At 50.8% G+C, this 14,368-nt stretch overlaps 1 protein-coding gene across 1 annotated transcript; it reads left to right on the forward strand.

Moving 5' to 3' along the window:
• Positions 1–804: 804 nt before the first annotated feature.
• TPI1 (triosephosphate isomerase 1) lies at positions 805–11,011 on the forward strand. The gene is made up of 7 exons (XM_038421939.2): positions 805–1,052; positions 6,085–6,208; positions 6,313–6,397; positions 6,512–6,644; positions 9,409–9,494; positions 9,625–9,712; positions 10,344–11,011. Exons 1-7 carry the CDS (start codon positions 941–943, stop codon positions 10,460–10,462), a joined length of 747 nt encoding a protein of 248 aa, XP_038277867.1. The 5' UTR covers positions 805–940; the 3' UTR covers positions 10,463–11,011.
• The last annotated feature ends 3,357 nt before the right edge of the window (positions 11,012–14,368 follow it).

The following is a 14,368-nucleotide window of genomic DNA, read 5'->3' on the forward strand; positions in this document are numbered from 1 at the left end:
CCAGGTGAAGGCAGTAGTAGAGCTGGGTGCAGAATTCATGCCTGGATGCTGGGTTCCCTGCCATAATCTCTTAGCACCCCTTAACTCCCCATTATCCATGGCTGCTTTAACGATAGGTTTCAGAGTAGCAGCCGTGTTAGTCTGTATTTGCAAAAAGAAAAGGAGTACTTGTGGCACCTTAGAGACTAACAAATTTATTTGAGCATAAGCTTTCGTGAGCTACATGTTTCGTGAAATGCATCCGATGAAGTGAGCTGTAGCTCACGAAAGCTTATGCTCAGATAAATTTGTTAGTCTCTAAGGTGCCACAAGTACTCCTTTTCTTTTTGCTTTAATGATGAAAGTTAAGGAGCCCCTCTTCCCCTCCCTCACCTCTCTCTCTGTTAATTCATGGGAGGCTGCTTTACAAAGGGTGGGATGGGGAAGGCTGTCCTTTCCCAAGGGATGGTGGTCCTTTCCCACTCAGCCCCTTCACAATGACTACCTAGCGAATAGCAGGCAGTGAGTGGCCCTAGGGCAAGTTACATTTGGCAGCTGTGATCCTTGCTGGTGCCAGGTATTGAAGATAATTAGGAAGCTCTGGAATTTGTTAGCCGTCCCTACTAGCGTCATGTATGATAGTGAAAATTGGCCTGGCCGTGCCCCTTTTCCCCTATCAGTGCGAAGGTAAAGGTAGCGCAAGTGCAGTTTTGACCTCCCCCCCCTTCGACCAACTACCAACGGAACGGTGACACATAAGGGGGTGGAGCTAGAGGAACGTTGTCACTCCGTGGAGCAAGTGCAACGCGGAGACGCTTCTAGGGGAGGAGCATGTGGAACGTTCAGACAGATGTGGGCGTGTCTCCGGCTCACTTGTCTATAAAGAGGCTTGACCTGGGCGCTGTGCGTAGTGTGTTCAGTCTCCTTTGCGTCCTTGCTAGAGCCTAGTATTCGTTCCCTCATGGCACCGAGGAAATTCTTTGTGGGGGGGAATTGGAAGATGAACGGAGATAAGAAGATCCTAGGCGAGCTGATCCACACCCTAAACAGCGGCAAGATCCCGGTGGACACTGGTGAGCGGATGGGGGAATGGGTGTAGACCGGGAAGGTAGGAGGAGTGGGAGATAGGCTGGTAGGAGCAAAAAGAAAAGGAGGACTTGTGGCACCTTAGAGACTAACAAATTATTTGAGCATAAGCTTTCGTGAGCTACAGCTCACTGATTGTTCCGGAGTCTCTGCGTGCTGTGGACATTGCTATTGGCTGCCCTATTGGCCTCTGTGTGAGGGAGGTTGTAGGAGCCTGGCTTCAGCCCTGAGCATAGCGCCCCCACCTTCTCCCCCGCTAGCGCCTAGTGTTTGACTACGGCAGCCATATGTCCCCACCTGCCCGACCCCTACGATACCCCGGACTCTGACGTGCTGAGTCTATGGGAGCGGGGACAAGCGACTGCTAAGTTAACCCGCTGACCAAAGCGGAGGTAGCTGGGGGACAGGGTAGCCAGAAACTGTTTTGCAGCAGCCCCGCAGTGCAGTGGGTGGCCGTGCAGGCAGCCCAGGGGCGCCGAGTCGCATGTGGAGCCCTCTGAGATGTTGCCGGGTCGGGGGAGGGAAGAGGAGGCGCTGACGCCGCACGCCTAGGGCAGGGCTGTAGGAGCCCCCGGCGGGTCTCGTTTACCCGCACTCCCCGCTCATCCCCCTCCCCCTCCGGAGCTGTGCCCGCCCGCACGTACCGAATGACTCGTTTCCTCCTGCGCTTGCCGGGCGGGGAAGCGTCATGTGGCCGCTGCTGCAGTCTGCGAACCCCGCCTCGCTGGAGGGGTGGCTGCTCGCGCGGTGAGGCCCTGGGGTGCAGCTCACTTCCCGAGGCACCCGTAGAGGGAAGGAGGGAGACCAATCAGGGATGGGAGAGGAGTTTGTCTGAGGAGCCCAGACAGTGGGATGGGGACCCTGTTAGAACCCGTTCATCTCTTCCCTCTCTCCCCTGAATCGGAGCCTACCCGATCTACTCTGCCCTCCAGAGTATCATGGGCCCCTAGCGCCACCCAGCACCGAAATGAGATCCAAGCATTACAGCCCTCAGGAGATGGGACTATTGCATGCCACATGAATAGGAGGGATTGAAATGTGCCAGTCCCCCAAGGCCCCCGCAATGGCAGGGAAGTGATTTAAGTGAGGTATACTGAGGTAATCCTGGCAAGTGACCCGCACCCATATCCTGCCTCCATCTAGTCTCCTAACCTTCACTTGTCCATTTGTGCTCCCCACTGCTTGGTCTGCCACCATGCTTCTGCTGACTCAGTTCTGCTCTCCACTGGTAAGTATGAAAGGTCAAGTTCGTGTGCATTATGGCTACTCCCCAATTGGGGAGAGGGGCAGAGCAAGTGACAGGCCCTGAGATTCCCAGCTGGAACCTGGAGGGGGTAACCTGAGGTCTTCCACCCTACCTGAGCCAGACAGCAGAGGAAGATGCCTTCATCCATTCCCTGGCACTCCTAGGTGGCAATGTTCCAAGCAGTAGGCCTTCAAGTTGGTCATTGGGTGAGATGACTTCTAGGCACCTCTGAACCTAGGTACTAGGAGATGGATCCTGAGCTCCTTGCCAGTGGCTTAGTCTCCTCTTGTTTCCCCTTGGGCTTGTCCAAACACCCAAGTTGCACTGGTTTAACTTGTAGGTTTAAAAACTGATGAAAAAGAAAGGGCACTGCACAAGTTGAGTTAACTAGGCTTAACTTGACTCATTAAATTGTAACTGAAACGGACATGAGATACACGCTAGTTTAACTAAATCAGTTTAAAATCACACCTTTATTTAAGCTGGTGCAGCTTTTTATTTGGGCAAACCAGGCCCTTGTTATCTCTCCTTGCCCCAGGGTTTGTACTGCAGATGGATCTCCTGTTCACCAACTTCCCTTTGTGGCCGCTTCAGCTGGTATCTATGTCCTCCAGCAGAAGCTTAGCTGGTGATCTCCACCATCATCTCCTTGCTGTCCTTCTACCACCACCGCCATTGAAATATCCTCTGCCTCTGGATCTTCTGCTGCCCATCTCCTCAGAAAGGGATAGGATGCCCTGCAGGGAGGAGGGGGAACTGCTATTTTGGGGGAAGTGCTCTGAAGAAATGTCAAAGGTCTCTGCGGAGGCTGAGACCTAAATATATCCAGTGGTGGCTGAGCTAAAAATACTAGCTACTGTACTTGGTTTTGGAAACCAGATCTCCCTTGGCTGCAAAAGATCAAGGGGTTGGCCTTGGAGAGGAGGGGTGCTGGTGGCATCCTCTCTGTGCCCCCTTCTACCCCCCCCCATCCCCTGCTTAGTTCCAGGTCCTGGGATAATTTAGGTGCAGGGGAGAGTACCAGTAGCTACAACAGTGGCCCCTTCTAGGGAGGCAAGACTAGGCAGCTGCAGGCTTCCTCCCCTCTGGTGTCACAATGCTCCCTGCTGCAGAGAAGGTAAAGCTTCAGTAACACACACATCCAAAATACGGCAACAATTCTTCCTATGTAATCATTAACCAGCTAAATTAACAAACTAAATAAACCTCTTGACTTAAAATTGTTCTGTACCCTTCCAAATGGAGGCCACTAGCTAGACTGCAAAGTCTCCCTCCTGAAGGGAGGCAGGGGTCTCACCTAGTCCCAATGCACAAATAGGATGGCAGGGCCCCAGAGTGTGTGCATAAAGGCTCTTATGATGTGGTTACTGAATCCAGGTCCCTAGGGCTTTATAGATTAAACTGCCTGGAATGGTGCTTGGAAGCCTGTGCATTTAGTGGAGGTGACCAGACAATTTGTTAGTCTCTAAGGTGCCACAAGTATTTTTTTTTTTTTTTTGAATGGAAGCAGCAGTCTTGGTTTGCACCTAATCTCTACATATTTTTCCTTCACTTGGCAGCATCACTTTTGTCTCCTCCCTTCCTTATCTCAGCTGTGCCCAAGACAGGCAGGCAAGCTGCCTAGGATGGGTGCAAAGGATGCCCAGAGCTGAGTATCTGAGTTTGTCTTAGAATTTAGATTGACCTACTTACGGTTGCTCAGCGATATACCACCACTGGGAGCTGTAGCTATGAGAACCTAACCCCCGGTATAGCTGTGGCTAGGTCAACAGAAGAATGCTTCTATTGGTATAGCTACTGCTGCTCAGGGAGGTGGATTAACCACAGTGATGAGAGAAACCCTTCCATCACTTTAAGAAGCCTCTAAGCTATGGAGCTACAGTGCCATAGCCACAGTGCTGTAGCTGTGCCACTGTAGCCCCTGTAGTGTAGACAGGCCTGCAGTTGATGCCTAGGGAGCTCGCAGGCTGATTTCCTCAGTAACTTGTCACATCACCTCCTATAATTATAAAATTGGTGAAGCAGCCTAACAAGGTTCCCTCTAATCTATTCCCTAGGGGCCAATACACTGGGGCCCTAGTTCTCGGGGACCTTAGTGGCATTCCAAGTCCTTTTCATGGGGAGATGACTCCCAAACCCCTCAGTGCTGGGAAATAGCTCCTGAGCAACTTTCCCTTGTCCCCCTAATTGGCCTCTATCTGGGCTCCTCCTAAACAATCCCCCTCCCCACTGTGCCTTGTGCCTTCAGACACTTCATGCATTTCTCATGTGCGCACACAACCCAGTAGTGGGTTTTATGAGCTTGGTAGATTTAGCTCTTTGAAACTACCCCTAAGGCAGAGGTCCTCATACTGTGGAGCGTGCCTTCCTGGGGGGGGGGAAGGTCGTCACAGTGGAGCATTCAAGGGGCATGGGGGTGGCAGGGTTCGGGCCAGCCTCCCTGGGGTGGGAGTGCCACCAAGCCGCACTCTTCTCCCAGCCCTGCGCTCAGCCCCTGACTGTGACCCGGGCCTCAGTTCCCTTACCCCTGCCCACATTCCTCCCATCCCCCCCACGAGCCTGGGCTCCAGGGCACAGAGGGGTGGAGATGGGTAAGGAGCGGGGCATGACCCTGAAAAGTTTGGGGATTACTGCCCTAAGGCTTTGTCTACACTAGCACTTCCATTGGAGAAACTTTTCAGTCAGCAGTGTGAAAAAACCACACTCCTGACTGACAAAATTTTCACCAAAAGCACTGGTGCAAACAGTGCTGTGTCGGTGGAAGATGCTCTCCCACCAACATAGCTACCACCACTCATTAGGAGTGGTATAATAATGGTGGTGGGAGAGCTCTCTCCCACCAGCATAGAGCAGATACACAGGAGACCTTAGAGTGGCACAGCTGCAGTGGTGCGGTTATGCTGTTACAAGGTCTGTAGTGTAGACACAGTGTAAAGCTTAATCTTTTTAGCTCCCTGAGCATTTCTATGGCTCTTCTCTGGGAGTGAGGTGCCCAGAGCTAAGTAGATCATGTGAGGTGGGCTCTCCCCAGGCTTGTCTAGAGCAGCAGTTCTCAAACTCTTGTACTAGCGACCCCTTTCACATAGCAAACCTCTGAGTGTGACCCTTTATAAATGAAAAACACTTTTTTATATATATTTAACACCATTATGAATGCTGGGTGCAAACCAGGGTTTAGGGTGGAGGCTGACAGCTCGTGACCCCCCTGAGGGGTCCTGACCCCCAGTTTGAAAACCCCTGGCCTAGAGGGATTGGTCTCTGGGTCTGCAGTCCCCAGAATTGCATTTGCCTACCTTGCACCCTACCCACTTACAATCTGTTAACTTGCTGCTCCCCTCTCATTCTCGGCAAATGTAAATTCTCTCCAACAAGAACAGAATCCATTTCCAATTGCTCAATTTGAAAGTTCCATGGAGTCCTTGCTCTGCTTTTGTGCTATGGTGTAGAATCCCAGAGCTGTGCCCTCCCCTCTAGTCTATACAAACATTGAACTGAGTTTCCTTTGATACTCACCATGGATCCCTTAAGAGTAGAGTGGAAATGTCCCTGCTGTGTCGGTGGGTCTCCAAGTTTCAGTAAGGGTAATATTTTTGGAAGTGTTCTTGCAGTTTGGCAGAGTCAGCATAAGCACTTGGGAAGGAGTTGAGGAAGAGGGAAGGATCAGGGGATGGAGTGGGGGGGGGGGGGGGAAGAGAGGATTCAGCAGTTGGGAGAGGATCAAGCTTGACATCTAATCCACCCCCAGAAGATTAATGCCCTCTCTTGCCCTCCAGAGGTTATTTGCGGAGCCCCCTCCATTTACCTTGATTTCACCCGTCAGAAGCTTGATGCAAAGATTGCGGTTGCAGCACAAAACTGTTATAAGGTGCCAAAGGGAGCTTTCACAGGAGAGATCAGGTGAGCCCACCATGGGATGATGGAGCTGAATGAACCTAGAGTCCTTAGGGGCTCTTCCCAGGACAGGGGCAAGACTCTAATCTTGCTCTTTTCTCCCCTTCCAGCCCAGCAATGATAAAGGACATTGGAGCCACCTGGGTGATCCTGGGCCACTCGGAACGAAGACATGTTTTTGGGGAGTCTGATGAGGTGGGCCACTTTGGGATTTAGGGAAATACTAGCTTTAAGATCCCTGTGGTGGGGGACAGAGCTCCAGGGTGGGCCTGTGAGTGTCTGGCTAACTCTTCCCCTCCCCGCTTCCAGCTGATTGGGCAGAAGGTGGCCCATGCCCTGGCTGAAGGTCTTGGTGTCATCGCCTGCATTGGAGAGAAACTGGATGAGAGAGAAGCTGGCATCACAGAGAAGGTGGTTTTTGAACAGACCAAAGTGATTGCTGGTAAGAGTTGGGGGGGGCAGGGGAGGTGTCCCTTTGGTCCAAAATGGGAAAGAATATTTTTCTCTTGCTTTGGAGGGACCCCACACATAAGATCCTGGGAAGTATATTATTCCTTGAAGAAAAGGAGTACCTGTGGCACCTTAGAGACTAACAAATTTATTTGAGCATAAGCTTTCGTGAGCTATAGCTCACTTCTTCGGATGCATTCAGTGGAAAATACAGTGTGGAGATTTATATACACAGAGAACATGAAACAATGGGTGTTACCATACACACTGTAAGGAGAGTGATCACTTAAGATGCACTATTACCAGCAGGAGAGCAGGGGGTGGGGGAAGGAGGAAGTAAACCTTTTGTAGTGATAATCAAGGTGGGCCATTTCCAGCAGTTGACAAGAACATCTGAGGAACAGTGTGGGGGGGAAATAACATGGGGAAATAGCTTTACTTTGTGTAATGACCCATCCACTCCCAGTCTCTATTCAAGCCTAAGTTAATTGTATCCAGTTTGCAAATTAATTCCAATTCAGCGTTTGGAGTCTGTTTTTGAAGTGTTTTTGTTGAAGAATTGCCACTTTTAGGTCTGTAATCGAGTGACCAGAGAAATTGAAGTATTCTCCGACTGGTTTTTGAATGTTATAATTCTTGACGTCTGATTTGTGTCCATTCATTCTTTTACGTAGAGACTGTCCAGTTTGACCAATGTACATGGCAGAGGGGCATTGCTGGCACATGATGGCATATATCACATTGGTAGATGTGCAGGTGAACGAACCTCTGATAGTGTGGCTGATGTGATTAGGCCCTATGATGATGTCCCCTGAATAGATATGTGGACACAGTTGGCAATGGGCTTTGTTGCAAGGATAGGTTCCTGGGTTAGTGTTTTTTGTTGTGTGGTTGCTGGTGAGTATTTGCTTCAGGTTGGGGGGCTGTCTGTAAGCAAGGACTGGCCTGTCTCCCAAGATCTGTGAGAGTGATGGGTCATCCTTCAGGATAGGTTGTAGATCCTCGATGTGTTGGAGAGGTTTTAGTTGGGGGCTGAAGGTGATGGCTAGTGGCGTTCTGTTGTTTTCTTTGTTGGGCCTGTCCTGTAGTAGGTGACTTCTGGGTACTCTTCTGGCTCTGTCAATCTGTTTCTTCACTTCAGCAGGTGGGTATTGTAGTTGTAAGAATGCTTGATGGAGATCTTGTAGGTGTTTGTCTCTGTCTGAGGGGTTGGAGCAAATGCGGTTGTTCTGTAGAGCTTGGCTGTAGACAATGGATCATGTGGTGTGATCTGGAGGCATGTAGGTAGGAATAGTGGTCAGTGGGTTTCTGGTATAGGGTGGTGTTTGTGACCATCACTGATTAGCACCGTAGTGTCCAGGAAGTGGATCTCTTGTGTGGACTGGTCCAGGCTGAGGTTGATGGTGGGATGGAAATTGTTGAATCATGGTGGAATTCCTCAAGGGCTTCTTTTCCATGGGTCCAGATGATGATGTCATCAATGTAGCGCAAGTAGTAGAGTAGGGGCATTAGGGGACAAAAGCTGAGGAAGTGTTTTAAGTCATCCATAAAAATGTTGGCATACTGTGGGGCCATGCAGATACCCATCGCAGTGCCACTGATTTGAAGGTAATCATTGTCCCCAAATGTGAAATAGTTATGGGTGAGGACAGAGTCACAAAGTTCAGCCACCGGGTTAGCCGTGACATTATCGGGGATACTGTTCCTGGCAGCTTGTAGTCCATCTTTGTGTGGAACGTTGGTGTAGAGGGCTTCTACATCCATAGTGGCCAGGATGGTGTTTTCAGGAAAATCTCTGATGGATTGTAGTTTCCTGAGGAAGTCAGTGGTGTCTCAAAGATTGCTGGGAGTGTAGGGCCTGAGGAGGGAGTCTACATAGCCAGACAATCCTGCTGTCAGGGTGCCAATGCCTGAGATGATGGGGCATCCAGGATTTCCAGGTTTATGGATCTTGGGTAGCAGATAGACACATCCCTGGAACCCGAACCTGGGGTATTCTGTGCGGATTTGTTCTTAAGCAAATGCTGTAGTTTCTTTTGCTGAATTGGAATTAATTTGCAAACTGGATACAATTAACTTGGACTTGAATAGAGACTGGGAATGGATGGGTCATTACACAAAGTAAAACTATTTCCCCATGTTTATTTTCTCCCCCCCCCCCCCAACCCTTCCTCAGACATTCTTGTCAACTGCTGGAAATGGCCCACCTTGATTATCACTACAAAAGGTTTACTTCTTCCTTCCCCACCCCCACTCTCCTGCTGGTAATAGCTCATCTTAAGCGATCACTCTCCTTACAGTGCTCAAATAAATTTTAGTCTCTAAGGTGCCACAAGTACTCCTTTTCTTTTTACAGTGTGTATGGTAACACCCACTGTTTCATGTTTTCTGTATTTTCCACTGAATGCATCCAATGAAGTGAGCTGTAGCTCACGAAAGCTTATGCTCAAAAATAAATTTTAGTCTCTAAGATGCCACAAGTACTCCTTTTTTTCTTTTTGTGAATACAGACTAACACAGCTGCTACTCTGAAACCTACTATTCCTTGGTAACTTATTCCAGGAGGGCAACAGAGCTGGCTTTGTGTGCACTTGTTTGGGGGCCTGTGTGAACAGCATCAGATGTGTCTGAATACCCAACTGCTCCTCGAACAGACAGCTCTGTATGTGCTGGATAGCCTCCTAGCACCACCTACTGGGGAGGGCGGAGCAATGTCTTGTCTCCCAATAACACTTGCTTCCCTCTCCCCACCCCAGATAACGTGAAGGACTGGAGCAAGGTGGTTCTTGCCTACGAACCAGTTTGGGCTATTGGAACTGGTAAAACTGCAACTCCCCAGCAGGTATGAATAGGGTTAAGGAGCCTGGTGTCCATCTCTCTCATCCCCTTTCAGAGGGTCTCTCTCTAACTAAAAAACACTCTTCCCTCAATGAGGTTGGTGTTCCAGTAATGCAGCTCTGGTTTCATTACAGGCTCAGGAGGTTCATGAGAAGCTGAGGGGGTGGCTAAAAAGTAATGTGTCTGAAGGTGTTGCTCAGTCCACTCGGATCATCTATGGAGGTAAACAACCCCGGCACCCCTCTCTTCCCCTGCTCATTTCTGCCTTTTGTCTCTTCAGTTGTACAGCTGTTTGCTTGTTCTGTGCCAGGCCAGTGGGGCCACTGTGCTGCCTGAGATAGTGTGGCCTAGTAGACAGAGGGTCAGGGACTCAGGAGACCTGGGTTCAATTCCTCACTCTGCCACTGGCTTGTTGGGTCACCTTGGGCAGGTCACTTCATCCCATGCCTCAGCTTCCCATGTGCACAATAGGGATAATGAAACTTGTTGCCTCTGGAAAGCACTTGAGATCTACAGATGAAAAGTGCAGTCAAGCATGGTGGGGGTATTATTATTACATACTAATGATACAAGCTGGACTCAGTGTGCACTAACTGCCTGCCTGTTCTTTGAAGGACGCTTCAATATCACAACCAGTTTTCCATTGAACTGTAATGATAGGAAAATGCTTCCCTTCCCCACTCCCACCCCTGTGGCAGTGAACTAGCTACTCAGCTTGGTGCCCTGTAGATAGGTAAAAGCTGTTGTATTCTATGCCCCAACCCCATAGCTAACCAGTCACTTTCCCTATCCCACCCACAGCATTGACCATGAATATCTAACCCTTGTTTGGAATCATGCCCACCTTTTGTAGGTTCAGTCACTGGTGGCACCTGCAAGGAACTGGCCTCCCAGCATGATATAGACGGCTTCCTTGTTGGCGGCGCCTCCCTCAAGCCTGAATTCCTGGACATTATCAACGCAAAACACTGAACTGATCCATAGTCCAAAAGGGAAAACCATCATGGAAGGGAAGGAAGGAGAAATAAAGAAACTATATAAGGAAGCTCACCCCTTGCCCCCTCACCCATGACTCCTCCTCTCCCCCCCACCCCCCATTCACTGTAACTGTTCCTCTTGCTAACTGCTGTCATCCTGCTGGATTCTGATTGGCAGAGAGTCTTTTTCCAGAAACAGGGTTTTATTAGTCTCCACCTCTTGCCTGCCCTCTCACCCTCTTAAGCGGGCAAAACTCTGTGTAGGCTTGTGGGTGGGTCTGGCTGGCTGTGCCCATGTGCCTGGTAGACCAATCAGAGTCCATAGCCTGTCTGTCCCTCGCTCCCACCCATCTTCCTCTGCAGTGCTGCAATAAGGAGGTCACTTGGGCTGGGGAGAGGAGGAAAGGCTGCCTCTTGCACCAGGCAGCCTCTGGTTTGATCAGCTAGGAGGGAGGGCTGGCAGCTGACATCCCTGTGAGACATTGTCACTTTTCCATGTACCTTAACCAACGGTGAATAGAAATAAACATGGCACCGGCTTGTGTCCCAGTGCAGTCATTACTATGGGGGGTGAGTAAGGAGGGTGGAAGAAATGGAGTGCCTCCCTCAGGCAGGCCACAGCTGTATAGAGAGGGCTTCCTGCAGGATGAATGTGGTAGGGACAGCATGCTGAGCTGTTTCATACTCCCTTGCGTTCCTTCCCCAGTGAGCTGGGCACTGCTGTGAGAAGTGTCAAGTGTTGGAACTGCCACTGGGGTGAGAGACAGCTGTGGAGGAAACTCAGGCACCCATCTCTGAGTCTAGCCCCTGTGCCTTACCACTGGAGGATTTTCTGCAGTGTCTTCCAGCATGTAAGCTCTCATTTCTGAAAGAACCACACCTGGCTCTCCTGGCTGGGAAGGAACAGTCATTTCATGTTTTGATGACTGGCAGCTTCAGTAATATCCCCTCCAGCTGGCAGTGAGGGGGAAATAGAGCTGCACTGTGAATTGCTCCTATTCATCTCACTAGGGGTCTGACTTGTAAGGATGGATGGCAATGTGGTTATCTTTCACTGACTGGCTCAGTACTGCCCTGATCCAGAGAGGCTCCACTGCCTTGGTGGGGGGGAAAGCAGCGACAGCCTACTCCTGCAGCACTTGTCAGCACTAGTTTCTGCAGGGTATTACATTTGCAGTCTGAGGGGCTTATCCACTTTCCTATCTACTGTGAAGAAACTGAGTTCACTTACTGTACCCAGCACTGTGGGGGGTATTCCTGAGGCTGTGCTACAGGGCCTTCTGTACAACCTGGGTCCTGTTTTCTGATGGTCGTAGGAGCCTTCACACTCTGTTTCCATCCATGGCAGTAACCCTTTCAACCCTGCTGACTTTCCAATGTCCTCTAATTGTTTAAACGGTCAGAGTGAGGCCAAGGGTGGGGCCAGTGAGCATGGGAGGGGCCTGTACTTCCCACCCTACCACCACCACCACCTATAAACCTGGCTAAGAGCCCTCCCTGTCAAATCCTTCCCCCCTCTGACAACTGTTAGTCCAGCTGCTAGCTTGGAGGGGGGAGGGTTGCCAAGAGAAAGCAGCATCCCTTGTCAAACTGAGAACTAGGGGAGGTGCTTATGGTAGAACCATCTCAGGAGAAGGTGCTAGCCTTGGGGACCTGTCCCCTTTAGGAAGCCCTTCCAATGGCACTATTGGTACAGCCTGTACCCCCCAGCTCACTTGTGCTGGCGGTGTTGCTTCATAGGCAGGGCAGAGGAAGTTGAGGGTGGGAGATTGAGCAGGGCTCTACTGGGGGAAGAAAGAGGGGAGATGAAGTCAGATTCAGGTTTGCTATCTCCATCTCACTCAGAGATCCCCACTTGCTTCTTAGCATCACCTCCCTCCATCCTATAGAGATTTCACTCCTTTCACAATCACAGGATCTTTTGTCTTCACTAACTCTACCAGTATGCCATCATTTACCTTGCCAGTGGTGTCAGACTCCTCCCCAGTGTCTGGATGCTGACCTAGCCTTGCCTCTGCACAGAGCTGGGTAGTGTCTGCCTTTCAGCCCCTGAAAGTCTGCTGCTAGATGAGTCCTGTCTGTGATATAGCTCAGTGTACCTGCCTCCTTGGACAGCACCCCTACCTCTACTTTGACCCCTTTGCTGGGTAATGGGGGCAGCTAGCCCCTTAGCTCCATGACATTCTATTGCTGCCCAGCAGGGCCACATACTAGTTAGCTAGGAGGAGGCCTTCAGCCATGGCCACTTTTATCGGGGTAAGGCCTCACAGTTCCTGGGCCCATCAGATCCCTGAGCATGCAGTGCCCCAAGTGGCCTTGTGTTTCCTGTACCCCATTTGTGCTGTGGGCTACAGGCAGTCACTTGGGGTCCTATGCTTTTTGTTCACTGTAGTGTTTTCAGCGCAACTGCTGGACTTTCAGCTGTGTTTGCCCTATATCCCAGTTACTGGTGGGAGCCTTAATTCCATTCAGGGCCATCCCTAGGGGGGTGTGGGGCCTGGGACAAATCAACCTCTATGGGCCCCCTTAACATTTTTTATACAGGTGAAATCTGGTTAGTGAACTTCAAGGGAAGCTGCAGGTTAAATATTGATAGTGCCCAGCTGTATAATTATGTAGTTATATTGTAGTTCTTATGTATAATTATAATGAAGTTCATAGAATTTAAAAAAAAAAAAATTCACCGTGAGGCAGCCCTGCTCCAGGCCTGAGCTTTGCATGGACCCTCGAGCTGGGGCCTAGTGTCTGAGCTGCTCTGCATCCCTGCGGGGAACTCATGGGCCAGGGCCAGGCAGGCTGGAGCAGCCCCATACCCGGCAAAGAAATAAACAGCCATGAAGGGCCTCTCACAGGTTCCCTGAGCTGGGGCCTTCCTGTGAGCCAGCAGCCTTGGCCAGGGACCCCAGGATAGCAGCATTGACCCCTGCCAGATGGGGCGGGGAGGTCCCAGCCTGTGGGATGCCCTCATCCAGCTGTGCCCCCTCCACCTCTGCACTCACCTGCTCTGCTGGCGCCACCTCCTGTCTCTGATCCCACCGCCACCACAGCCCTCTTCTTCCCCCTGGTCTCCCAGACAAACCAGCCATGGAGCCTACACAAGGACAATCGCTGCCACCTCCAGTGCTGTGGGGCAAACCCAAGAACCACTGTCACGATCCCCCCATGGTTCACCCCTGGGATCCCTCAGCCCCTGGGATCCACAAACCCCCCCCAAGCAACACACACGCACACTCTGATGGGTGTGGGCAAAGTATTGCATCTGACACCATGATGTCAAAGCATGGGGCCCCCAAAAGCATGGGGCCCTGAGCAGTGACCCTGATTCACCATACCCAAGGGACAGCTCTGATTCCAGTCTCTCAGGGAGAGTGGGGGGCTTTCTCTGCCATCTGACCCAGCTCTGCCTACACTGGAGCCTGAGTCAAATGTAGGGTTCCTCTTACCTCCACCAATATTTAGGCTCAGCTCCCTTCAACTGAGCAGTGCTATCTAAGGTAGAGATGAGGAAGAATCCAGGGAAATCCTAAAAAAAACAGGCAAGAGTGCACACCTAGTGTTTAAAACCTTTCAGCACCCACGCTATAATGGGCAGAAGGGACTTGCTCTGATATCTTAGGCCATGTTTGTGCACTTCACTCAGGGGTCTGGAGAGAGACAGTGCACCTTCAGGTGAACTTCCAGACTTTCTCACTAAGAGGTGATGTAGAGCAAAGCAGAAGCTCCTTATCTGGTCTATGAATATTACCCTGCAAGGCCTCCCTTTGTCCTGGGTCAGCTGTAGTTAGGGGCTAATTCAGGGATAGGCAAAGGGCCACATCAGGGTTGTGAAATGGTATGGAGGACCAGGTAGGGAAGGCTGTGCCTCCCCAAACAGCCTGGCCCCTGCCCCCTATCTGGCCCC

The sequence above is a fragment of the Dermochelys coriacea genome, chromosome 1, assembly GCF_009764565.3.
Source record: "Dermochelys coriacea isolate rDerCor1 chromosome 1, rDerCor1.pri.v4, whole genome shotgun sequence".
Classification (NCBI taxonomy): domain Eukaryota; kingdom Metazoa; phylum Chordata; order Testudines; family Dermochelyidae; genus Dermochelys; species Dermochelys coriacea.

Excerpts from the sequence above, each read along its gene's own strand:
- TPI1 (XM_038421939.2), top strand. The coding sequence starts at position 941 with ATGGCACCGAGGAAATTCTTTGTGGGGGGGAATTGGAAGATGAACGGA. Across the intron at positions 1,053-6,084 it reads CAAGATCCCGGTGGACACTG|AGGTTATTTGCGGAGCCCCC; the intron begins GTGAGCGGATGG and ends CTTGCCCTCCAG. Across the intron at positions 9,713-10,343 it reads CACTCGGATCATCTATGGAG|GTTCAGTCACTGGTGGCACC; the intron begins GTAAACAACCCC and ends CACCTTTTGTAG.